This window comes from Puma concolor, chromosome D1, assembly GCF_028749965.1.
Source record: "Puma concolor isolate L17-30 chromosome D1, mPumCon1.1.hap2, whole genome shotgun sequence".
NCBI lineage: Eukaryota > Metazoa > Chordata > Mammalia > Carnivora > Felidae > Puma > Puma concolor.
Window position 1 is genome coordinate 52,694,794 of NC_141676.1, and position 26,310 is coordinate 52,721,103.

General features: G+C 47.8%; 3 protein-coding genes across 13 annotated transcripts; 2 read left to right on the forward strand and 1 right to left on the reverse strand.

Moving 5' to 3' along the window:
* Positions 1-167: 167 nt before the first annotated feature.
* TAF10 (TATA-box binding protein associated factor 10) lies at positions 168-1,608 on the forward strand. Its single transcript, XM_086678096.1, has 5 exons — positions 168-430; positions 572-726; positions 962-1,026; positions 1,117-1,231; positions 1,414-1,608. The coding sequence occupies exons 1-5, from the start codon at positions 199-201 to the stop codon at positions 1,501-1,503; spliced, it is 657 nt and encodes a 218-aa protein (XP_086534222.1). The 5' UTR covers positions 168-198; the 3' UTR covers positions 1,504-1,608.
* Positions 1,552-8,487, reverse strand: ILK (integrin linked kinase). Of its 6 annotated transcripts, none has more exons than XM_025928402.2 (13): positions 8,356-8,487; positions 7,794-7,930; positions 4,189-4,354; positions 3,950-4,045; positions 3,652-3,748; positions 3,468-3,551; positions 3,276-3,361; positions 3,025-3,134; positions 2,789-2,916; positions 2,586-2,707; positions 2,388-2,487; positions 2,150-2,280; positions 1,552-1,965 (listed from the first exon to the last, which is right to left on the reverse strand). In XM_025928402.2, exons 2-13 carry the CDS (start codon positions 7,880-7,882, stop codon positions 1,816-1,818), a joined length of 1,359 nt encoding a protein of 452 aa, XP_025784187.1. In that variant the 5' UTR covers positions 7,883-7,930; positions 8,356-8,487; the 3' UTR covers positions 1,552-1,815. The 6 variants fall into 6 exon arrangements, with proteins under 6 accessions (XP_025784187.1, XP_025784189.1, XP_086534219.1 ...); XM_025928404.2 differs by having other exon boundaries at positions 7,794-7,861; positions 8,356-8,434; XM_086678093.1 differs by lacking the exon at positions 8,356-8,487 and adding an exon at positions 8,225-8,345.
* A 63-nt stretch (positions 8,488-8,550) lies between these two features.
* RRP8 (ribosomal RNA processing 8) lies at positions 8,551-24,640 on the forward strand. Of its 6 annotated transcripts, XR_015241040.1 has the most exons (10): positions 8,551-8,760; positions 9,912-10,278; positions 10,506-10,959; positions 11,048-11,177; positions 11,355-11,461; positions 11,546-11,642; positions 11,868-12,079; positions 16,549-16,695; positions 17,433-17,514; positions 18,173-24,640. XR_015241040.1 is itself a non-coding variant. In XM_025929065.2 (7 exons), the coding sequence occupies exons 1-7, from the start codon at positions 8,662-8,664 to the stop codon at positions 11,985-11,987; spliced, it is 1,374 nt and encodes a 457-aa protein (XP_025784850.1). In that variant the 5' UTR covers positions 8,551-8,661; the 3' UTR covers positions 11,988-12,439. The 6 variants fall into 6 exon arrangements, 1 of the variants encoding a protein (XP_025784850.1); XR_015241039.1 differs by having other exon boundaries at positions 16,549-17,514; XR_015241038.1 differs by having other exon boundaries at positions 17,433-24,640.
* The last annotated feature ends 1,670 nt before the right edge of the window (positions 24,641-26,310 follow it).

Sequence of the window (26,310 nt, forward strand, 5' to 3'; positions counted from 1 at the left end):
AAGAGTACAGCGCGAGGGGGAAGTGGCCCGTCTGCGCCATTTCGCGGGCAGACTGACAAGTAGGACGCGGGAGGCCCGAGAGACTGCAAACACGACTTGGGAGGGGCGAGGCGCGGGGCGTGTGACGTCACCCATGGTGTGTGCGTAACGTGAACGGAAGCGGAAGCGGCTCTGTTCGCCGCCTCTCCCACCGGCCCGATGAGCTGCAGCGGCTCCGGCGCGGACCCCGAGGCGGCGCCGGGCTCCGCCGCCTCGGCCCCGGGCCCGACGCCCGCGGTCTCAGCCCCCGCAGCGCTGCCCGCCGGCACCGCTGCGGAGAACAAGGCCAGCCCTGCGGGGACGGCAGGGGGACCTGGGGCTGGAGCTGCGGCAGGGGGCACGGGACCCGTGGCGGCGCGGGCCGGGGAGCCGGCCGAGCGGCGCGGGGCGGGTGAGGACTGGGACGGGTGAGGGTGAGGGCAGCGCCTAGGTCTTGGGCCCAATAGTGGGTGAGGGCAGAGGGTTTGAGGCAGACCTAGCTGGGGCCCCGTGCCTCCCACCTCCGTGTCTCAGCTTGCTGGTTCTCCTCCAGCTCCGGTGTCGGCGGGCGGCGCGGCGCCCCCGGAGGGGGCCATGTCTAACGGGGTTTACGTGCTGCCGAGCGCGGCCAACGGAGACGTGAAGCCGGTGGTGTCCAGCACGCCTCTGGTGGACTTCCTGATGCAGCTGGAGGATTACACGCCTACGGTGGGCTTCCTGCCTGAACAAGGCTATTGACCCGCTGTCAGGCCAACTTTCCGCTACGCCACCTGGATTTCTAGCTTCCTTTTGTACTTGCTCCCCTACTAGCTCTTTGGTTTATCCCCTCTGCCCACCCAAACTGTGAGCTTCCTGAAAGCCAGGCCTTCCACCCATTTCCCTCACCCTCTCAGCCCGGCACTGCACAGGGCGAACGCTGACGGTCGTCTCCTTGATCTCTCAGATCCCAGATGCAGTGACTGGTTACTACCTGAACCGCGCTGGCTTTGAGGCCTCGGACCCACGCATGTGAGTACAGTCTGGGCAAGTTAGAGTCTTGGGTGCTTGTGCGGAGTTTGTTGCCCCATCTCTTTCTCACACAGGTTTTTTTCTCTCTAGAATTCGGCTCATCTCCCTAGCTGCCCAGAAATTCATCTCAGATATTGCCAACGATGCCCTACAGCACTGCAAAATGAAGGGCACAGCTTCTGGCAGCTCCCGAAGCAAGAGCAAGGTGTGAGGGGAGGCTCATTGAATCAGTAATTACCTCCCACAGCATCGGAGGCTTAATTTATCCTGAAACTCCTTTGGGGAACCTGAGCCCTAGGGGAGGTGAAAGACCTACTCAGGGTCACCCACCTGGGACTGAAATCTGGGATTCCTATGCTCAGCTGGTGCTCTTCCCTCTTCCCTCAGGACCGCAAGTACACTCTAACCATGGAGGACTTGACCCCTGCCCTCAGCGAGTATGGCATCAATGTGAAGAAGCCGCACTACTTCACCTGAGCCACCCAACCTAAATGTACTTGTCTGTCCCCTTGTCCCCACACCAGCCTGTTTTCATAATAAACTTTATTGTGACAGGCAGGGCTGGTCCCTCCCATGCCGGGAGATACCGTGTGGCAAGTGACAAAGCTCTGAGCCTAGCCCCTTTGGGGGCTGCAGTGGTAGGGATGGGGGCAGGGGGATGGGCCCCATGGCTGGGGTAGTACCATGATTGGAGGCAGGGGAGGCAACCAGAGGCCTGCTGCTTTGGGGAGACACACTCCCCTAACCGTGTCCTGACACCTCTGGAGTTTAGGCAAGGACTTTCCAGCTCTACTTGTCCTGCATCTTCTCCAGGATGGGCACAATCATGTCAAACTTGGGCCGCTTAGCAGGGTCTTCATTCATGCAGATCTTCATGAGCTTACACACATGGGGGGAAATGCCTGGTGGGATGGTAGGCCGAAGGCCTTCCAGTGCCACCTGCAAATACAGGGAAAAATAAAATGGGTCTCAGGACTTGAATATCCTGTGGGGAGAGGCCTCTAGTCCTCAGGACAGGATTACCGTATATTCTAACAAAAATGGGAAGAGCCCAGCCCTGCTATAGTTATTGTCACTACCACCACCATTCCTCTGACACCAGTGCATACAGTTGTGCTCTCACCTTCATTCCAATCTCCATGTTGGAGAGGTCAGCAAAAGGTACTTCCCGTGTCACCAGTTCCCACAGAAGCACTGCAAAACTCCACATGTCTGCTGAGCGTCTGTTTGTATCTTCAGGCTTCTTCTGCAGAGCTGGAGGAACAGGACTTATCTATTCCAGCTGCCTGTCCTGTCTCTGCTCCCTTCCATTACTACTGAGCTGGCCCTTCTCTACCTCCCAACATGATGCCCTCACTCACCTTCAGGGGCCACCCAGGCAGGTGCATACATGCGCCCAGGGCATTGGAAGGAGAACTTGACGTCGGCCATGCTGATTCGGGCAGTCATGTCCTCATCAATCTGAGGAAGAGAAGATAGATATGTGGAAGGAGGTAAGTCCTATTCTAGACAGCGAAAGGGCTCTGGGGGCATGGGCCAGGAGTGAAGTGTGACCTTACCATTACACTACGGCTGTTGAGTGCATGTCGTGGGATGAGGGGCTCTAGAGTGTGTAGGAAGGCCATGCCCCTTGCCATGTCCAATGCAAACTTCACAGCCTGGCTCTGGTCCACAACAAAATCTAAGGAGGCAAGAGTTAAATAGTTTGGAAAGGCTCACACACCCTGCCCCCATCCCTTGAGATTTGGCATCCCCTACTCACTGGTGCCTTCATGTAACACATTGTACAAGGATCCATATGGCATCCAGTGTGTGATGAGGGTGGGGTGTGGAGCAGGTGGAGACTGACAGGCACCTAGCACTGGGAGCACATTCGGATGCGAGAAAATCCTGGAAGAGGGAGAGTATCCCTAGCTGAGATCAGCATAAAAGATCTCCCTTTGGGTGCTATTCTGGGTTCTTCAGAACCAGCAGCTTCCCATTTAGGCCCTGCCGCACCTGAGCCGGGGACACTCCTCATTGAAGTCCCTGCTCTTCCTTGTACTCCAGTCTCGAACCTTTAGCACCTTCACGACGATGTCATTGCCCTGCCAACGGCCCTTCCATAGCTGAGAGACAAGTATGGTTTAGGAGGCTTTAACTAAGGCCACTGCTTTCTTGTCCACTTACCGGAGGAAAAGCTTAAGGCAGGTGAAGAGCAGGTAATTGGTTAGGGGTTGGGGAGGGAGGGGCAAGAAGGGCAGGGTCACCTCTCCAGAGTGATTCTCGTTGAGCTTCGCCAGGAAGTTGAGCTGTTTGAAGTCAATGCCGGAGTGTTTGTTCAGAGTCCCATTTCCTGAGAGTGTGGGCAGGTCAGGTACCCAAGCTTCCCCCTAACCCAGCCCCAGGAGCTCAAGGTTATTCCCTCAACCACCCCTCCCCTCCCCTTACAGCTGACTCACGGGGCCGAGTGCGGGTGGTCCCCTTCCAGAATGTGTCCTTGTATGGAATACGGTTAAGATTCTGGCCCATCTTCTCTGCCCGTTCTGGGGAAGAAAAACAATTTTCGCTTCAGTTGTAATATGGGGCGAGGATATAGGTGGGGGGACAAGACAAGAGGGTACAAACTGGGGGTGGGGGACAGACCTCGGAGGAGCTCTCTCAGGGGTGCCTTGGCTTTGTCCACAGGCATCTCTCCATACTTGTTACAAATACTGACAAGGGCCCCGTTAGCCACTAGGTCCTAGAATGAAAAGGTGGTTGTGATGAGGGGCCCTGCTGCCTCCCTGAGGGTCACAACCAACCATGAATACAGATGTAGTATCAACTCTGAATGTCACACATTCAGCAGTACTCACAGGATGGGTTGAAGGTTCTAGAATCTCCCATTCAGGCTCAGACTTTGCTTCCCACTCATCCCAGGGCTTCGGGCATGAGCACTCACCTCTGCGACCTGATCTTGTCCCCAAAAACAGGCATAGTGCAGGGGCACATTCCCATGCTCATTCACTGCATTGATGTCAGCTTTATACTGCAGCAGCTGGTCCCATGGACAAGTAGAAGAGGCAGAAGACACAAATGACAGACAGGGGTTGAACCATGCGAGGAGAGAGGAGTACATGTGCTTGTGACGGACTTCCAGGCATGTATAGGATGTGGGCTAGAGGGAGCATTCATAAATACCTTCTGCACAATATCACGGTGTCCATGACTGGCTGCCAGGTGCAGGGGGGTGTCATCCCCACGGTTCATCACATTGATTCGTGCCCCCCTCATGATCAGCATCTCAACCACAGCAGAACGGCCCTCTCGGCAGGCCCAGTGCAAGGGGGAGAAGCCATGATCGTCCCTTTAAGGAAGGGACAATGGTTATTGATCTGGAAGGGGGATGGGAACAAAGGCTTTGACAGAAGAAAAACTGATAGTTATTCTGCATATTCTCTCCCGGAAACCTTACCTCTCCAGGACTGATTCTCATTCATGCCAGCAACTTCCAAAGCTATCTAATTAAGACCTTCCCCTGAGCTTCAAACCCAACCAACCACCACCTGAAATCCCAACAAAACCATATGATTCATTGTCTTCATCATCTCCCATGAGCCTTTCTCTCATTAAATGGTACCATTCTTCATTTGGTTTCCTCTGTATTCCTTTTGCAACATCTGTTGGTCCTTGCTGTTTCCACTGCATCTCATACATCCCCCTCCTATACCACTTGTGTACTGGATTTTAAAAATTGAATGGGCTGTCTTGTCTGCAAGACTGTGAACTTCTTGAGAGAATAGACAACAAGTGTTTAATGCATATTAATGCAAGGGAAGGGTGTCTTGGAGAAGGAAGGCCACAACTCATGGGAAAGGGAGCAAGCTTCCCGATTGGCTCTGGTACTGAAACTTAAGATCTAAAAATGGACTGCAATGAAAATAATGTTTTGGAAGGGTTTATAATGAAAAAGAGAAGTTCTTTTGATAGGTCATTACTGATGAGGCAGCTATCAAACCAGGATTTGGTTTGGTAAGACACGATTCCTCTATTCAAACAATCCTGGGCCCAGAAAATGAGGAGAGGAAAATGAGAATGGAATGAGGAGAGGAAAATGAGAATGGCTTCTTTGGAAAGAAAACTGGATCAGAATTTTTCCCCCTAAAGGACATGTATTTTCTAAAGTAAAAGAACTGTACAAAAAGAAAAAAACACTTGGTGGGAGCTGGGTCTGCCTGACAGCCTGGGGCCATAAAAGGAAATTCCCTCCAGTACCCAGCATGGGCTCCGGTGAACATCCAAGGGGCGGGGCAGGGGGCGGTCCGTGGTCTGGGACTGCAGCCTCCGGATGCCTTAGTGCTGCGGTCACTTCCCTTGTGGGAGCTCTGGGCATGGTCTGAAGTAGATCAGAGGTCTGGCCACTGCAGGCCACACAGATGTCCCCCTCCCTCGGGATGAGAGTGGGGCGTGGCCTTTAACTTAATGACTTCCCTCCACAGCTGCCCTCATCAGCTCAGAGATAGCCAAAAGGTTTCCTGGGAGGTGGATTTCCCCCTCCTCCTCTTCTCTGAAGCAACGACTATCCTCTACTTATCAGTCAGTTTTGCCTCCCAGCTTTTTAATTTGTGCCCGGTTTATCAGCCTCCTGCAGTCTGTGGCAAGGAGCAGGCCAGAGCCTGAGGGCAAAAGTATGGGCACAAGGGTTCTGCTCACTGTCAGGTTGCCTGTCATCGCAGGGCCACAGGCTGTAATCCCAAAGAGGCGTACAGGGAATTCACCCCACCTCATATCCAGCATTTAGCCTGCTTGGGCCCCCAAAGCCTATCTCCTCAAACCAGCACCAAAGCCTTCCAGTTTCACTAATGCCAGCCCTTCACGTTTTGGCACCAGAGTTTTACACGATGCAAGTCCCACTGGACAACTTCAACTAAGCCTTTATAACCCTACCAACAAAATAATAAGGGTACTCACTCTTTACCAGAGCACCCTTTGAAGAATTATGAAAGAATTATGGAAATTATGAAAGAATATGAAAAATGGAAAAAGTGACTGGGAATTATGGAGGAATAGCATAGAGAACATGAGTGAAGCCTGGATGAAGATGATAGATGATCCCTACCTCTCAAACCTAAATAGTAAACTCTCCCAACCTGAAGGAATAAGATTTTTTTTTTAATTTTTTTTTTTTAACGTTTTTATTTATTTTTTGGACAGAGAGAGACAGAGCATGAACGGGGGAGGGGCAGAGAGAGAGGGAGACACAGAATCGGAAACAGGCTCCAGGCTCTGAGCCATCAGCCCAGAGCCTGACGCGGGGCTCGAACTCACGGACCGCGAGATCGTGACCTGGCTGAAGTCGGACGCTTAACCGACTGCGCCACGCAGGCGCCCCAGGAATAAGATTTTTAAATAAAAAAACCCTGAATCAAAACCACCAACCTGAATCATCAACACCACTACTGCTTTTCTTGCCTTCCTTTCTGAGCCAACCTTGTCTACATTCACTTTCTCTATTTCCTCACCTCCTGTTCAACCTGCCACCAGGCTGCTGCCTTGAGGGCTGGCATTATGTCTGATTCTGGGCCTCTAGAACCCAGCACAGGAGGTGTTCACAGTACTTTAAATGAAGGAACCCGGTGGCGTCTGGTTTCTTCCTCCGTTTCCCTGTATAACAGCCTTCAGAAAGATCATCCAATATATTAATTGTAAATTCATTAGTTACTTCAAAGTGCTCAAGTTCATTGACCTCTCAACAGCCTATTCTACTGTTGACCACTACCCCTTTGTTGAAAATTCACTTGTCCGAGCTTAACTAACATATTTTCCTGTTTCTCATACAACTTCCAGTGGCTCCTTTTCAGTCTTGTAGGCTTCTCATCCCCTCTCCTTCACACCTGTGTCTTCAGGTATTGTCTATACATTAATACCTCCCAAATCTGTGTCTCCAAGTCAGATCTCTGTCCTTAAATCCAAATGTGCATAGCCAACAATCTATTCAACATTTCTACTTTGCTGTACAGTCACTTTAACATATCAGAGCGGCACTCATCATCGTTCAGTCTTGTCCAACTCCGTAAAAGTAACCACAATCCACCCAAGTGTCCAAGCCAGAGCCCTTGGTCATCATCTTTGACCTTCCTCACTCTCCACACCAGGTCTCATAAATTCTTTATCCTAAAGATTTCAGGAATCCGATCACTTCTTTCTTTTTCATCTGCCTCCATTCTAGTCTAAGGCAACACCTCTTCTGGGATGGACTAAGCAATTCCCCCTCCACATGGCCACCTGCTCCTCAAAAGTTATCCAAGATGACACTTAAATGAACAATCTCATCATATCACAGCAAGGGTTTAAACCCTTGTTCTTAGAAAAATGGCCTTATTATGGCCTAAATATCCTTGCATGATCTGGCTGACCCTTGCAGCAGACCTTTCCAGTCTTATCTCCTGTGGTTCCCCACTCATACCCAATGCTTCAGCCCACAGAAGCTCAGAGTTCCCTCCTGCAGCCATATGGACCTGTAGACAATTTCCAGACACTCTTGCCTCCTAGCTTATGCCAGTGCAGCTCACTGAAACTGGAAAGCTTTCTGCAGCCTCTGACTATGAAACTCTTGTTGAGGAGCAGTCAAGAGTCAGCAGAAACACAGTTTTCTCTGTGGAGACCCTCTGCCCCCCACAGGCTGTGCTTTGCACTCTTCATGCTGGGTAGGAAAGTCAGCTGCCCCCAGCCAACGTGAGTACCCCACATCGCGGAGAGGAGCAGGTCTTTGCCCTTCTTCTCACCCACCAGCCACCTCAGCTCACCCCTGGTTGAGGTCGTTCTCCGTGTTGTCCAGCCACAGGCGAACGGCCACCGCGTTGCCCTCCCGGCACTGAGTGAAAATGTCGTCCATAGCAGCGTCCCGGCGCTGAATCCCCTAGATTGGGGAAGCCTGGGGACTCTGGAGGGATCCAGGGAAGGGGAGTGAACCCCGAGCTTTGTCCCCCACCAGAGATAAGTGTTTGTGTAGGGGGCGGAGGGTCCCGGCTGCCTCTCCGGCTAGTGGAGGTCTGGAAAGGAGTTGGGGAAGACGGGATGATCCCCGACTGTGTACCCTGGGCGCGAAGGAAAGGTGGGTCCGAACGAGGTAGGGGGTGATGAGGAAGTAGAGTCCCCTGAAGGGATGTCAGCGGGCAAGCACTGGGACCCTACCCGCCAACAGAGCTGGGGGAGGGGGAGTTCAGGCGCCCTATACCCTGTGAGAGGCGATCGGGGGTCCTTCCCGGGGGTGGCCCTCCTTCCCTACTCGGTATTCGGGCCGAGTGAAGGCTGACGGGTTGGCAGGGGTCGAGCCTTGGGGAGCGGCACGGGTGCTCTCGCACTCACCGGGACTCGGGCAGAAGGAGCCTTCTCCGGGGAACTCCCGTCCGGCCGCGCCCGCCGCCCAGCCCCGCCCCTGGCCCTCTCGGGCCAGCGCGGGCCCCCAACTCTCCCTCCCGCCTCCCTTGCCCTTCTAGCCAGCAGTGCCTAAACTCGATGGTTTTCGGCGCCGCGCCGGCCTCTCTAGCCACCCAGACTTGCACTCTTTGGTTTCCGGCTCAGTTCCGGCGACTACGCGCGGTCGGTTTACAGGAGACTAGTGCTGCACGTGGAGAGCTGCTTGGCTCTCGCGACTTCGCCCACCCGACCCGCATGTTCGAAGAGCCGGAGTGGGCCGAGGAGGCCCCAGTAGCCACGGGCCTCGAACCTGTAGCTGCACGACCTCGGCCTGCCGCAGCCTCGCAAATCAAGGTGAGTGACCCTGCAGGGGCACTGGGAGCTGTTTCAGAAGGAGAAGCTTACCCTGGTGGATCGGAGCGCTGGGACACTACGTTGTGTGTGGGGGGCGGGGGTGGGGGGAGTGCGCCTGGGCCAACTGAAGATTCGACTGAGTGAAGTTACTGAAGTTACTGAAGTGAAGAGGGTTTCTTGGACAGGAAAAGCACGAGCAAAGGCCCTGAGGCAAGAAAGCATGTCCTGTAGTTAGGGTCACACACACAATGATCCGTGTGGATGGAGCATAGAGAGTAAGAGGGTATGCCTTTGAAGTTGGAGAGGAGAGTAGAAGTTTTGCGCATTTTAAGGATAGAGGCCAATGAAATGGATTTAGTAGGGGAGTGATTTCTTAAGATTTGCATTTTGAGAAAGTCATTGGTTGCAGTGTGGAGATTGGACTGCAAAGAGCAAGAGTAAATGACAATAAAGGATTATTGGCACTACCATTCTAAAGAAGTGGTGCAGAGTGGGTACTGAAAACCTTCAGGCTAAGTGCCTCGCCTAGGACTTCCCAGCAGGACTTCAGTCCAGGCCTCTCAGACAATAGACCTCCTTTAAGCCTTTGCACATGTGAAGGCTATTGTACTTCCTCAGGCTCTTCCTACCTTTCACTCAACCTCCAACATGGAATTGGACTGCTTTATTCCCTCCTGTTCATCCCCTCATTCCACTGCTTTAATCCATGCCCCTGGTCTCCGTCCATCGGCAGCTTGTGCCTTCAGGTTTGTTCTCTACACTACATCTACAGCTAGACTCATCTTAAATACACATGTGTGATCCTGTTACTCATTTTCAAAAACCTCCCTAGCTTTTATAGAAAGATAACCAGCTGGAGGCAAAAGCCTGACATTGAAGGTTGGAACTGTTGCTTGTGGCCTTACCACATTCCTGGGGGAGCTCCATTTTCTCATCTGCAATTTGAAGAAAGTGAGGTGGATGCTTTCTCTGCTCTCCAGCCTCCCAAAGATTGAGATGGTGACTTGAAAGTTGTTCACGGTCTGACAGGCTTCATGACAAGCTAGTGAAGTTGACTAGGAATAATCCACATGCCTCTCCACCTCTCCCTTCTTATTCTCCATTGCCCTCTATTCACCTCACCCCTGCTTTCATCCCTTGTTTTCCCCCAGGGCTCCAAGCACCGTCAGCTCTTGGCCACATTATGGGCCCTGGAGGCAGCAGCTCTTCCCCAGCAATCTCCTAGCCTGCCTGGCAGTGACTCTGAGGAGGAGGTAGTGGAAAGGAAGAAGAAACACTCAAAAAAGGCCTCATTTTCCAATGTTTCTATTGAAGTAGAGAAGAAGAGGAAGAAGAAATGTCAGAAACAGGGCCCACCTGGCAGTGACTCTGAAGAAAAGGAAGTAGAAAGGAAGAAAAAGTGCCTCAAAGGGGTTTTTAATGCCAGTGACTCTGCTGAAGAAGAGAAAAGGAAGAGGAAACACCAGAAACAGGTCCGCTCAAACCCTGCCCAGCACCTGGACAATGATGACCAAACAGGTACTAATGGATATGTACATGTGTGGGGGACAGGGAGGGGGATCAGTGTATCCTAATAGATGACAGAGGTTACCTGCCACCATTAGGTTTGGGATTAGCAATAAGAGGTACTTTCATGCAGGCAACAGTCCCTTTCTCAAGGATAGGGGTATGGCCAGGATGATTGCCAAACCTCTGAATTCAGGGGATCTTACCCCAAATATGCTTTCCCATCTCCCTCCCTGTAGGTCCCAAAGCTTGGAAGAGTAGAGATACAAATGACCTATCCCAGCCAAGCGCTGGGACCACTTCTGCCAACCCCCCCCACATCTTGAGTCGCAAGCAGTGGCGGAACCGACAAAAGAATAAACGTAGGCATAAGAATAAGTTTCGGCCACCTCAGCCACCAGACCAGGCTCCAGCCACAGTCTCCACAGAGGAGACAGAGATGCCTCCTGACCCCAGTCCACACAGCCATGAGGATCGGGCGGGGGCTCTACGAGCCCGCATGGCACAACGGCTGGATGGTGCTCGATTTCGTTACCTCAACGAACAGCTATACTCAGGGCCTAGCAGTGCTGCACAGCGTCTCTTCCAGGAAGACCCTGAGGCCTTTCTCCTCTACCATCGCGGCTTCCAGAGCCAAGTCAAGAAGTGGCCACTGCAGCCAGTGGACCGCATTGCCAGAGATCTTCGCCAGCGGTGAATGGGGGTTGGGCACTGTGAGAAGCGATGTGGGTTAGTCATGGCTCAGACTAGACCAGTAAGTGATCCCTCCCCTCACTCCCAGGCCTGCGTCCCTGGTGGTAGCTGACTTCGGCTGCGGGGACTGCCGCCTGGCTTCAAGTATCCGGAACCCTGTACACTGCTTTGACTTGGCCTCTCTGGACCCCAGGGTCACTGTGTGTGACATGGCCCAGGTAAACCCCTCTTCCTCTCTGTATCTGAACTGTGTCTAGACCCAGCCTCTGTGTGCTAATCTCTAATGTTCCCTCTCTCCGCCCTGCCTGCCCATCCTGGTGTCTGGCACTAGCACTCAGTGTTAGATTTCTGAGTCCCATATCGTGTGCTCTTTATAGTACTCCTACTCTCCACAGGTGCCTCTGGAGGATGAGTCTGTGGATGTGGCTGTGTTCTGCCTTTCACTGATGGGAACCAACATCAGGGACTTCCTAGAGGAGGCAAATAGAGTGCTGAAGCCAGGGTAGGAGCTCTCAGGACACGGATGCATATATATGTGCACATGCCTGTGTCCGTGCATTTACATAGAACTTTTTACCCTTCTCAGGGGTCTTCTGAAAGTGGCTGAAGTCAGTAGCCGTTTTGAAGATGTTCGGACTTTTCTGGGGGCTATGACCAAACTGGGCTTCAAAGTCATCTCCAAGGTGAGGGCCCCAAGAAGTCTTCCTATTTTTGTCTCATGTGGTCGTTTTTTAGAGTAATAGTGTTCGGGAAGGAGGCTATGGGCACAGACACAGACATTTGCTTCTTGAAGGCATGACACATGAGAGAGCCCTGGAAGCTTTCTAAGTGAGGGCGGGACATGGACAGAAGTATTTTGAAGAACTGGGGTGAGGATTTGGAGCTTACTAGGTCTTTTCTGCCCCTAGGATCTTACCAACAGCCACTTCTTCCTGTTTGACTTTGAAAAGACTGGGCCTCCTCGGGTCGGTCCCAAGGCTCAACTCACAGGCCTGAAACTTCAGCCATGTCTCTACAAGCGCAGGTGACCTCTGCGGCCCCCTTGAAAGGGAGGCAAGTCTCGAACTCCAGGCTCAGAACTCTGAAGACTGTATCCAGCCAGGCTCTGACCCAAGAACGGGTACATCCCTTCCTCCATCCAAAGAACGAAGTGTGATGAAACCCCCTGGTTCAGCCCTGCTCTGTTGAAGGCTTCTTGGTTCCAAGATCATAAAGTCATTTGGGCTAGCTAAAGAATAAGGAGTTTATTGTGAAAATACAAGAGTGCTTGGGAATTAGGGATCCTCTAAATGTCATGGGAACTAGGTGGTTTGGAATGCAAGGCATCTCTGGGTTTGTCTCCTCTTTCCATCTCTCAGGAGCTACGTGGACTTTCTGCCCTGGCATCTCTACTCTCTTCTGATTTTCCATCTGCTGAGGAAATCTAAAGCCAGGGCTGAGTACATAGGAGGCGCTTAATAAACTGTAGCTATGGCTGTGATATGTTGTAAGCCTTACTATTTTCTAAAAATCTTCCCTAGGTAGGGTTGGAGGTTGAAAAGTAAAGAATGAATTTGTTGATTGAGGAAGACTCTGGGAGAGCTCAAGATAGGGCTTTCAACAGGTTTTACTTCCCAGGGTATTTAGGGATTGCTGGTAAGATTCTGAGCTGTGCTTGGAGGAAGATGGTGAGGAACGTGGGTCTCTTCATAAATAACAACTGGTTGGTGCCATGGTAGGGTGGGGGTTTGGGCTGTCCATTGGCAGAAGGGTCTGTCTGTTGTTTCTGCCTTGCAGTAGGCCCAGATAAGCATGTCTTGGGATGGCTATGGGCAAGGAAGGCTGGCGCTGGAAAAAGATGAACTGGGATGGTAGACCCTTGGCCTCTCCCAGAGGGTATTTGCTGTGGATCCAGGTATAAAGATATAGCCTCTTTATCTGTTTCAAAGAGCAAAAACAGAGAGTGCCCAATGGGACACAGCTTCTATTGCTCTGAGCCAGTCGGTACCTCCATTGAGGAGATGGAGACTCTGAGGAAGGCTGTCGGCCAGAGGACATGTTTGGAGGCTAGGCTCTGAACCATTTGACACATACCGCACAGTGTCTTCCCATGTGCTCTTCTCTCTGCCAAATACTTGTCTGACTGGCAGAGTCTTATTCATCCTTCCAAATAGCCTCGCTGTTCCCTACTCCACCCTTTCCAAAGCAGAATTAATTTCTTCATCTGTGCTCTCTAAACTGCATTGTGGTGGCTTTGTGCATTAGGCTGTAGTCTTCTCAAGTCATACTTATTTTTGTATTCCCAGAGCTTGTTGCTGAGGTGGTGATAAGGCATGACAGGATCCATTTGAGTGGGACTGATGAGAGTAGTGTGTTGCAAGAACCCAGGTTCGGGGCACAGGATGTAGGCACTGAGGACTAGGGACAATGGAAGAAATAGGCAGATAGGAGAACTTGAGCAGGCAGAACAGGGGAAATGTTGAAGGTTGGTGAGAGAGAGGAATCTGAACTGAGTCTCTGGTTTCTCGCTTGAGCAAATAGTTGAGCTGGTGCTGCCATTCAAAATGTTGGGTTTCAGGTACCTGTTAGGTGTTCATTTGGAAGAGGGACGTAAAAGTGCCGGGAGAGAGCTGGCTAGCATTTGGGAATCAGCAGTTTAGAGGTGGTAATTCAAGTCAAAGGAATAGGTAAGATATCCAGAGTAAGGTAGTGAGAAGAGAAGATGGCTCAGAATAAAACTGAGGAATATTTAATGGATGGGCAAAGGCAAATGGATGAGTGCAGGTTGACAAGATGAGAAGGTTAGGCCAGAAATGGAGGAGTAAAACCAGAAGAGTGGATGCTTTCAATACGAAAGGAAGGGACAGAGAGGTTGTCAGCTGTCAAATGCTGTTGCAAGATCTGTTAAAATCGGAGGCCTGGGTGGCTCAGTCAGTTAAGTGTCTGACTCTTGGTTTAGGCTCAGGTCATAATCTCACAGTTTGTTAGATTGAGCCCCACTTCAGGCTCTGTGCTGACAGTGAAGGGCCCGCTTGGGACTCTCTCTCCCTCTCCTTCTGCCTTCCCCTGCTCGTATCCATTGTGTCTCTCTCAAACATTAAAAAAAAATTTAGAGTGAAGTCAGATTGCAGTGGCGTACAGATTACTGAATAACACTGAGGGCCTGTGTGAGTTCATATGGGATTATTCATGACTTTATGGTTCCACCAGCCAGCCCAGTGGTGTAGTTATCTCTGCCTACTCAGGAGTCTAGGTGTAGCTGTGGGAAAAATGAGTACTAAGGGATCATCCAGAGTTGGAACCTTGCCATATAGTGGAAATGAAAGGAAAGTGAACATAAGTAAATGTTAAAAAAATACAAAAAACTTAAACATTAAAAATTAAAAAAAAAAAACACACTCTCAAAAATAAATAAATGTTTAAAAATTAAAAAAAAATAGGTACCTGGTGGCTCAGTTGGTTGAGGCCAACTTTGGCTCAGGTCATGATCTCACGGTTTGTGAGTTTGAGCCCTGCGTCAGGCTCTATGCTGACAACTCAGAGCCTGGAGCCTGCTTCGGATTCTGTCTCTCTCTTTCTCTCCCTGCTCACATATCTCTCTCAAAAATAAATAAACATTAAAAAAAATTATTTTGGGGCGCCTGGGTGGCGCAGTCGGTTAAGTGTCCGACTTCAGCCAGGTCACGATCTCGCGGTCCGGGAGTTCGAGCCCCGCGTCAGGCTCTGGGCTGATGGCTCAGAGCCTGGAGCCTGTTTCCGATTCTGTGTCTCCCTCTCTCTCTGCCCCTCCCCCGTTCATGCTCTGTCTCTCTCTGTCCCAAAAATAAACGTTGAAAAAAAAAATTTTTTTTTTAAAAAAAAATTTTTTTTTTTTTTTTTCAATTTAAAAAACAATTTGAAAGTAAGCAAAGGCGTTTCACACTATTCAGAAGTAACTGATTACTATGCTGGACTATGGAATTTTGTAGAAGAGGTAGGAGAGTGAAGACATGAGTGGGTTGTTGCACTGGGAGTCATTAAACAGGCCACCTGGGCAGACGGGAGGCAGTGGTCAGAAATCGGAATGCTTGAGTAATTAATGTCCGAGGCCCAGCACCTTTAGGCGGTGGCTGAGTCTAAAGCAAAGCCACATGGGTCAGTGCCTGAGAGGCATGTGAGGCAGGTTGCCCCTCAGATAATGGACTGAAGGCTCTGGTATTGTGGGGAGGTCTTGTCTGCATGGACTTTGAAGTTCTCCAGGATGATGGTAGAAGTTGGTATGGAACAAGTGCCAGCCTCTTGAGGGAGGGGGCAGATCCCAGAGATCTGCAGATAAAATGACAGGGAAGCTAGATGGCATGAATTTCAGAAGTCCAGGGGGTTTGGACTGCCTACTAGAGAGACTTCCATTGTGGGGGTGATGTGAGGCTGGTGAGTGGAGCTGGCTGACACCCTCATAGTCCTCTCCAGCTTGTCAGGATTCACTGCAGATTACTGGGGAAATGACGATCATAAAAGCTCCATAGGGCAGGAGCCTCCTGGGGTAAAGGGGAGGCAGGCCATCAAATCCAAGGAAGGGCGCTTGGATGGCTCAGTTGGCTATGTGTCTGACTCTTGATTTTAGCTCAGGTCATGATCTCACGGTTTGTGAGATTGAGCCCCATGTAGGGCTCTGTGCTGACAGCATGAAGCCTTCTTGGGATTCTCCCTCTCCCTCTCTCTCTGTCCCTCTGCATGTGCTTTCTCTATCTCAAAATAAATTTAAAAATCCAAGGAAATTGTTGGAATAGCAGTCATCTCACTGTGGGACACACATCACCTTTAATAGCTTACCTGTCAGTATTATTTCCCGAATGTTTATATTCCTAGATCTTGGTTAATTTTCCCTGTTTTCATTATGCTCAGCAGGACAGCTGGGACACCTTTGTCCTTTTTCTGTTTTTCTCCCAGAAAAGAATTTGGATTCTTCCTTTGCCTAGTCCTGTTCCATCCACCTGAGTAAATCTTTGGGGCTGATTCAGGCCTTGGGCCTCCCATAACTCAGCCCAGCCCCACTAGTGTCTCCATCAGTTGCTCTGATTCTGAAAGCAGGACTCCCCTGAGCCTGAACTGGGGCCTCCCAGCTCCATCATCAGCTTCAGGAGAAGCTCTTATGCAAGCCCAAGTTCCTGGGCTTCAGTGTTTAATGTTGAAAGCCTAGACTGAAAAGAGACAACAGTGTATATTTTCTTAAGAAATAACAGCATGCTAGGTCTTCAAAGAATAAACTAGTTTAAGGAACAATTTGAGAACACATTAAAGGAAAGGCAAGAGTAGTAAGAGATAAGTGGTAGGAGTTGCTGTACCACCCAAGGCACTGTTAGAATCACCTGGAAGTCTTAGTATAATGCAGATTGCCAAGCCCTCCCCCAATTTCTGATTCAGAAGAGCAGGATAGGGTTTGAGAAGTGCTATTCTGATTGCTTTGGTTTTTCACAGTGAAGCAGGAAGTAGGGTTGAGAATAGCAGTGAACAGGTTGGAGTTGTGAGGTGAGGAGAACATGAATATCCTTAAGAGAGTAAGAGGGAATGAACAAATGGGGGAAATAGAGTATGCTTGCTGGTGGTATTAACTGCATGCTTTTGGTTCAGGGTCAGAAAGAGGATGTGTGGGAAGAGACCATGCAGGATTGCTGTGTAGAGAGCTTATTGTGAGACAGCACAGCTGGACTGTCAGGACCCGCCCCCTCACCTCAGCTCTGACTGTGGATTCCACTGGGACCATTCAGAAAGCTTGAGGTATTTATTCTTTGGGCCTGCTGAGGAATGATGAACTTGGAGTCTGACTCCTGCCCTGGGAATGTAGAGGGCAAGCAGAGCTCACTGACTGCTTCAGTGGTGGGGCCAGGGGAGTGCTGCAGCTTTTGCAGGCCTGTGTTCCCAGAAGTTGCCATAGCAAGCGATGCATGTGTGTATCCTGTGCACCTTGCAAGAGAGAGGGAAGCATGGGGTGGTCTTGGGCCCTGTCCAGTAGGACCATTTGAGGAGGCAAGGAGGCCTCAGTGCAAAGAAGGTAGGTGTATGCCATGTGGGCTGAGGGAGTTGCTAGGACCACCCACTAATGCTCCGCCCCCTAATATGTGACCCCTCCAGGGTGAAGGGGACAGCTGGGATATCCCCTTTAAGTATCCAGGTACTCAGATACCTGGGTGGCTGGGTATCTCAGCCACCTGGGTGGCTGGGTGGCTCAGTCGGTTAAGCGGCTGACTGCGGCTCAGGTCATGATCTCAGTATTCATGAGCTTGAGCCTTGCATCAGGCTCTGTGCTGACAGCTCGGAGCCTGGAGCCTGCTTCGGATTCTGTGTCTCCCTTTCTCTGCCCCTCCCCTGCTTGTCTCTGTGTGTTTCTCCCTCAAAAATAAACATTTAAAAATTTGAATAAATAAATAAGTAAATACCTGCCAAGCCCCTCAGGCACAGAATCGCCTAGTCCAGCAGGAAGTTTATCCCCTTTCTCAACCCTTCCTTCTCTGCAGCTATTAGGTAGAGAGGAGGTGAGAAGAGCCGAGAGCACATAGATTATTCTCCACCTCCCCAACTCAGCCTCCTTGAGACATAGTAAGTGGGGCAGAGCTGGGAGGGGAAGACGGTTAAAGCTCCAGTGGGTGCACATTATTTATTGTTACCTAGGGTTAGATATCCTAATTGCTTGAGATGAAGAGGAGGTGAGAAGAGCAGAGAGCACACAGATTATTCCTATTATTCCTCTTCTCCCCAGCTCAGGCTCATTGAGACATAGTAAATGGGGCAGAGCTGGGAGGGGAAGGTGGTTAAAGCTCCAAGTGGGTGCACGTTATTTATAGTTACCTAGGGTTAGATATTCTAATTGCTTGAGATCGCGTAAGACTGTTAACTAAGAATAAGCTGAAAAGTCACAGGCTTGCTGCAGCTTACCTCCACAGCAGGGAAAGAGTATCCCCAAATGAAAATGCTTTGGAGGGGTGGTGAGAGACAAGAATAAGCTTGGGTTTGGATGGCAGTCTGTGCCTTGTGCTTGTTCAGTATGCCTTTGAGAGGTTTCTTGCTGCTGCAGTTTTTGGTGTGCTCCAGCTCTTGTTCCTGTAACACAGTCCTACGGAACACGGTTCCAAAGGAAACAACATGATCTTGGCAGAGACACAACTTAGCTCCAAACACTCAGCCATTTACATAAATGCACAGAGCCCTTTACAGCTTTTCACAGAGACCCACAATAGTGTTTTTTTTTTATCCCCAGGTGGTCCTCCTTCCCAGATGACTTCTCAGACTGGCCACCTGTTTCTAGGATATTCAACTACTGTAGCAATTGCCTTATTGGTCTAATTCCATCACTCCTGCCCCCAAAGCAATTTGTTTCCCACACAGCCAAGTGATGTTTTTAAAATGTAAATCAGATATTGTCATTTCTCTGCTTAAAATCCTTCAATGGGTTCTCAGTGCTCTGAGAACAAAAGACAGACTCGCTCCCAGGCCCTGTGTGATCTTGCTCAGGCCTTGCTCTCCAACTGCATCTTAACCCACTCCTTCCTCACAAGACTCCAGCCATGCAAGCTTTCTTTTCATTCCTCTAGCATTCCAAGCCATTCCTGCTGGGTCTTTACACATGCTGCTCTATCTTTTTACAGTACTTTTTGTGATGAGCTCATTTTCATCTTCCAGATCTTCACACCAAATCCCCGTTTCTTCTTTGGAAGAAACTGGCTAGATGCTCACCAAAATGTCCTTTTTATGGACACATAGTTAACTATGTTTCCCAGCTCCTTGCATCAAGGCAGGGCTATTGTCTTCGCCAATGGAAAGTAAGTAGGAGTAATGCTTTACTACCAGACCAAGGCAATTAAAGAGTGGATGAGCCTTCTCCACATTCTCCCATCCCCTCTTCTGCCTTCCTGGGTGAGCTTGAAGCATATGTTTTAAAGACTGTGGAGTCAATTGCTTGGAGGAAATCTGTTTGACCAAGAACATCCACATTGGACTTTTCAACAAAAATAAACCTCTATTGCATTAAGTTACTGAGCTTTGGGAAGGTTACAGAAGTTAGTATTATATACTCTAGCTAATATATCTTTTCTGGGCATCCTGTCCACCTTGCTCTTGACCACAAAACCTTTTTTTGCTTCCCTCAGGGTGCTTCAAACATGTAATTATCTTACCAGATGCCAGTCAACACTCCTACCTATCCTATAACTTTGAATCTTAATTGAGAAAAAAACGTCCATGTGAGGAAGTTGAGATACTCATTTTATCAGTTGCATTTTGATTGTGACCAGAAAAAAAAATCCCACTGAAGAATGTCCTAAACAAATTAGATTTTTTTCTTCTACTATACTTAGAAACCTGAAGGTAGATGGCTGCTGTCAGTGGTTTAGGAATTCAAGGATGTTAAGTTTTAGGTCTTTGTTGCTCTTGGTGTCTTGATTCTAATGGTTACAAGATGATGTGTTCTTGATTAGTCGGGGACACCCTACTTACTGTTACACTTCTTGGGAGTCTTGTTGATTGCCACAGCCCCTACCTTTTTGGCTTTACTTCAAGGGTCCTTCTATGTTATTAATACTCTGGTATAAATATGTTTCATTATTCCCTACAACATAATTGAGGCCAATTTAAAATATTAACATTTTCTTTTCTATCTTTATTTTTTTGAATTTTATATTAAGTAGGCTTCATACCCAGTGTGGAGCTTGAACTCAAGACCCTGAGATTAAGAGTCACATGCTCTACCAACCGAGCCGTCAGGTGCCCCTAAAATATTAACATTTTAAAATATATTTGTCTCCCACACTCCTTCCCACACCTCGGTGATCTATTAGCAACTTACCCAGTTTGAAGCTGTTCTTCCTCCAGCCCAGTGGGGTGGGGAAGCATGGTCTTTATGTCATTCGTTACCTCCTCTGTCACTTAGGATTGGGATGGGGAGGACACACTAGAGGAGAAAAAGGTAAACACCATCAGTGTGCTCTACTAAGACAGGCACTTATTTAAATGTTGGCTCTCATGTGGGGTATTGGGGTTCTTTGGAGCCCCCCAGTAGGGACTTGTGCACTGGCTGGCTTTGCTGCTTATTATACACAGCCCACACTCCCCCTCAGCTCTTCAGCTTCTGCCCCTGTCCATGAATCCATAGCTTCCTAATGCTAACATCCCTATCCCTGGCACAGAGGGAGGGGACCTGGGACAGTTTCCAACAAACACTTCAAGATTAGTTCCCTTTCAGGGAGCCCACCAGAAACTCATGCATATTTTTCCCACCAACACTGGCAGTCAGCAGCTGACCCCTCTCCCCTTGCTTGCCTCAGCCAGCCTGACTGACTTCTCCATGTGAGAAGCACCAATCTCTATATGCATATGGCTGCAAACCCTCATAAGTGATTCAGGTTGTATTAACTCCCAAGAGGCCTCTGCCCCAGGCCCCACCTCAGTGGCCATATACAGATGGCTCTATTAAGTTCCTGAGTGTGGCAAGCCTCTAGCTCGAGAATGTAATCTGAATGAATGTTAAGCTTGTCCCTCTCGTGGAGACACAGAACTACTATAAATGGTTCTATTAGAGCCCTCCTCACTTGATTTAGGATGCCTTTCGGGGGGAAAAGTTCTCTATTCCTAAAAAAATTCCCATCAATGCATCTTTCATTTCTCACTTCATATACAGTAGAAAGTTTGATGGTCTCTGGATCAGCTTTATTTTCTTAGAATAAATCCTATGTGGATGTATCCAGCATCTTTATTTAGAATGTGTCAGTGCCTATTACCTATGGTCTTCAGTCTTGGTGTATTATCCAAAGGTTTTAGACGACTGAAAAATTCATTTAACATCCTCTTTCTTATGTACATATTCTTAGAAAACGTGAACTGCGGGGCGCCTGGGTGGCTCAGTCGGTTGAGTGTCCAACTTCGGCTCAGGTCATGATCTCACGGTCTGTGAGTTCGAGCCCCGCGTCGGGCTCTGTGCTGACAGTGCAGAGCCTGGAGCCTGTTTCGGATTCTGTGTCTCCCTCTCTCTCTCTTACCCTCCCCCACTCATGCTCTGTCTCTCTCTGTCTCAAAAATAAATTAAAAAAACGTTAAAAAATTAAAAAAAAAAAGAAAACGTGAACTGCTTTATTTATATAGAGTATTACTGACAATGTATTCTTACTTTCCCTCCCTCCCTCAGCTCTGTTTTTAGTATCCATTCACGTATCAATCGGAGCCCTGTTGGGAAAATGCAAAGCATTTCAAGTAAAGGGCATTTATTGAGAATTGATTCCAAGTGTTGGAAGGATGAAAGAATAGGTCGAAGTTGCTGATGTAATTCAAAAATTAACTGGAGAATTCCAAGAGCATCCCAAGTCCTGGGAAAACAAACAGGAAGAAGTGGTGTAATCACCAGAAATTAGGAGCTCAGAGAAAGACCCCCTTTTGACTGATACTCACATCTTTGTGGGGGAAGCTCCTTCTACATACCTAGTGCTTGGACCTCTGAGGAAGGGAGTGACTGCCTGTCTGCTTCTACAATCTGACAAATGCGGCAAAGCTGCTGCTGAGTGCAGAAGCAGCTAATAGCTGGAGCCAGCTGCCTGCAGCTGAAGTAATGAGACAGCAGCTGGAAAACAGGGACAAAGGGCCTTCCTCCCCTCTCACTTTCAGGTTCCCTTTAGGACATCCCATTGACAGGAACTAATGGAACCAGCTGGCAGTAGATTCTGGGAAATAGAGTTTGCAGACTCCCAGCTGCAGCAACACAAAGAGTGTGTGTAAGGGGGTGGGGAGTGGGGGGTGGAGGGAGATCTGTAGAGGCCAGGAGCCCTAAGAAAATAGGTAAATAAGGGATACACTCCACTAGCTGCTCTTATGCATACTTTGTTGCTTCTGTCAGCTGTGGGTCACCGTGGAGTGTTCAGGGTATACATCCACCAGAATAAACGTATCCATTCACTTGGTTGCTTCAAATTCTTTGCTACCTGGAGAAATTAAAATCCCTGGAGCTGGGGTTCTGAGTAAAAACTATGTTCCACCAATTAGATGCGCTCATCTGAGGTTTGGGAGGCGAGGGGCATCTTCCTGCTGCTTGGCTGTTGCTGCTGGAGAGCAGGTTTGTCTAGATGTTGGGCTTTCTGCAGCAGCATTCCCCTTGAGGCCAAGGACAAAGTAAGGATTCCCACTGTAATGGCTCAAGTTCAACATGGGACGGAGGTTCAACAGGCAAAATACAACTTACTCTGTGACACTATAAGAAAGTGTGGTTAAGAAAAAAATGTACTGGGAGGATATCAGTTAAGTAATTCACAGAACTCGTGAGAAGTCCAGGGAGTGAGGCTTAGAAAACAAACACGGACCAACTGCAAAACCTAAGTCACACTTCAGAGAGTCTGGTTAGGATGGCACTGCTGGCACCATGGCTGCTGGACTTTTTTTGTGTTTTTTTGTTGCCACATAGGTTGATGCTGGGAATTGAGTTAATCCTCCTAAATTTGTGGCCCTGTTTTAGGATTGGCCCATGAAAGCCCTCTCTCCTGTTATTTGTTTCCTTTATTACTTATTTGCTCTTTTTTCCTCACTCCCACAATATGTTTGTTGTGTGTCCCTAGATACGTATGTTAGCAACATGCATGGTTTGGTGTATATATGTTGTGGCAGGGACTTGGCAGCTGTTCCTCACACCCATTTTCTTCTTCCTGGGAAATTAGCTGGACTCTGTTTTCCAGCTCCCCTTATACTTTCGTGTGGCTACGTGATTGAATTTGGCCAGTTGGGTGGTAGTGGAACTAAGGTATGCTACTTGCATATTTGGGTCCTTATATTTTGCTACACATTAGTCCCCATGTCAATCCACTTTGGCCAACTTGATGCATTTGCCCATATGTCCTTGAAAGGTACATGTCAAACATGATGGAGCCAAAAGATGGAGGGAACATAGATCCCTGAACAACACTTGGAGGAGAGCCACCTGTTTGGGACTTCACCTGAGTGAGAAGTCATTTTCTTTATAGATGAACCATTACACACTTGAGGGTTTGTTGTTACAGCAACTATTGATCTTTTTTAAAATTATTCTTAGTTGAACACATCGGAAAAGTAAGCAAAACACATACCCATATGGAAAAGTAAATGAAACCAAAATGTTTGACCCATGGTTTTATCATAGGCCAGCCCCATTGCAACCACCATCCAAATTGAGAAAGCCTCCGCACCCAAAAACCTTTTATGCTACCTCCCAAACATCAACCACTTGTTTCTCTCAACCATACAAAGTTACCACCATCCTGACTCTCATGACAATTTCCTTGCATTCCTTTGTGGTCTTCCTGGTTAAGCATTGTGATACTGTGATTTATAATAAAGAATACATATTTGGTCCTCCCATTTCTAGCACAGAGCTTCTAAAACCCTTGGGGTTTCCTAAGTGATGAGAGCTGGAACCGGTCTTTTGTTAGGTTAATGAGATGACTTTTGGAATGCCCCCAAATCACCTAGGATTGAGGGGTTGCCCTGTGCATCTTTTCCACCTGGATGGTCAGCTGTATTCTTTACTATGTCCTTTTATAATAAGCCGGCAAATGTAAATAAACTTTTTCCAAGCTCTGTGACAACTTGGACTTGGGACTAGCATTTGAAGTGCGGGAGGAGAGCAGTCATGTAGGACTGAGCGCTGAGCCTGTGGAATCTAATGCTGTCTCAGGACAGTTAGTGTCAGAATTAAGATGAGTTGTAGAACACCCTGCTGGTGTCTCAGAGAATTGTTTATTGGTGTGGGGGCCTTCTCCCATGGTGGAATTGGGTGCTCAGACCCTTTTTAAAGCGTGTACACCTAAATAGTACGTATTTTCATGTGTCTGGCTTTTTCACTCAACATTAAGTTTATGGGACTCATCCATGTTGTTGAGTACAAATGAATTTCATTCACTGTTATTACTATAGAAGTATCCTGTTCTGTAAGTAAGTTACGATTGTAAACTATGATTGATTAATTCAATTGTTTAGGTAAATTTGAGTTGTATATTAATCAGAATGGGCTGTGCCATGCTGCAGGAAATTAAAATCCAGAATGTTAATGTCTTAACTCCACAGAAGATCATTTCTTACTATTGCTAGAGGCAGGGACTGTTCATAGTCACTCAGGAACCCTAGCTAATGCAATGCACGCTTCCAAAATCACTAGGAAAGAAAAGGGAACGAGGGAAATCACTCCCTGGCACCCAAAGTTTCAGCCCTTTTTGCCCCTATGTAATTGGCCAAAACAAGTCTCCTTGTAGAGTTCTCCATGTAGAACTCTGTAGTTGGTGAGAAAGTGTACTCCTATTGTGTGCTCAGGGGGAAGACAAACAAGGTTGGTGAACTGCCTAACATCCAGCTTGTGGTCCCTGCAAATAATGCTGTGAACAACCCAGAAGGTCTCTTACTATGTTCAGGGGAAGTGATGTTGGTGGAAGTCCTTATCTCATTCTTAAACTTGAAAGAAAAGCTTTCAGTATTTCATCATTGGGTATGATATTTGCATTGAGGTTCTGATTAGTGGTTATCAGATTCATGATGTGCTTTTCTGTTTGCTATTATTTTTATCATGAATTGGACTTCGAATTTTGTCAAATACTGCTGAATTGAGATGATCATATATATATATTTAATTTTGTTCAGTGTAGCAAGTAATAGATTCATTTTCATGTGTGAAATCAACCTTGAATTTTTAGAATAAAATCACCTTAGTTGATTATTATTCTCTTTATACATTGCTAAAATCATTTTGGTAATATTTTGTCTAGGACTTTTGCAGCTATGCTCATGAGTGAACATAAATGATATTTTCCTATAAATCTTTTCTCACCACAATGCTTTTAAGTGCTGTGCATGTTGCTATATGTACCTTTGGCTCACTCTTCCTCCTCTTCAAATGCTCTAATGGCTTCCCATCTCACTCATAACATAGTCCAGAATTCTTACTGTTTCCTAAGAGGCCCTGTGTTTTCTGGATTCCAGTTATCTAACATTCACTCCCTTTACTCATGTCTTTTCAGAAATACCGTCTATCTTGCTATTTCTTGAATATTCTCAGCATGCCTCCCTGCCTCCGGGTCATTGTGCATCTATGTGGAATGTTATTTCCATGATATCTACCTGGCTCACTTAGGCACTTCATTCAAATCTCTGTTGAAAAGTCAGTTTTTATAGTCCCCCTCTTTACTGCCATACCACACTTAGTTTTTCTTCAAGGAACTTATCACCTTTTAAATTGTATATTTATTTGTTTATATGATTAGTGTGTATTTCTTGATACTAGAATGTAAGTTCCAAGACAGCAAGGACTCGATCTGTTTTATTCAGTACTGCACCCCTAGGATCTAGGCTTATTTGCCTCTGATGTCTGTTTAGTGTTCCAGAGTGTCTGTTTAGAACATTTAACATATCCATTTCCCTAGTTAAGGACATTTAGATTATGCAAATCCTTGTGACCACAAAATAATGAGTAAAGAATTTTCTTATAAGTGTTCTCTTAAATATATATGTGTGAGTCCTGCTTCCAGAGTTCAACTTAATTTGTCAGGCTGGTTATTCCACTATAAAATATAACAAAATTAACAACTATAAAATCTGAACAAAATATAAACCAAAGAACAACTATTTGAAGACACTGAAAAGTGAAGAAAAGCAGGCAAAAACTAGAGGAGAATTTACCCTTAAAATACTTCAACTGCAATGGATAAAAATTATGATTTTGTGGTCTTTGCCTGAAAGTCTTTCCCAGCCCCACAGCATCCACCAGTTCCAAAGGCAAAAAACCACAGCCATACTGGCTCAAAATAGACAGAGGACAGAGTTCAGGGCTGGTAAAGCAGCTGGAAATTTAAGAGCAGAAATCCTGGAAGTGAGAGAGTGCCATGAGGGGTGAAACCAAAATATGAACATAAACTCTGCCCAAACCTTTGCATGACTGCTAAAATACACATGCATATAGAGGAGACTTGGGGGGGGACCTAACACATAAAACTGGCAGAGTCCAGAGAAGAGTCTACCCCTGAATGACAGAAGTGCACTGTGTGAGATGTGCAAATTTGCTTTTTGACTGAGTGCATTCCTCAATTTATGTCCAGCTTGGATGGCAACTGAAGTGTCAGAGGACAGGGTTCGGTAGTGGAGAGCGGCTGGAAATTTAAAAGGGAAACCCCAGAAGCAAAAGGACTGTAGAGGAGGTGAGCCCCAAAATCTGAGCCAAATTCTGCCTAGATCCTTGGCCAGTGACTAAACTGTAAATGTGCAGGTGAGATGTTCTAGACCAGGCTTACAAAAAAAAAAAAAAAAAAAAAAAAGCATGCTGCTGCTATAAGCTAAAAAATAAGCAGAGACATCTACTGTTGCACAACACAGGAAATAAAAAATTTGCAATTTAGGCCTGCTCCC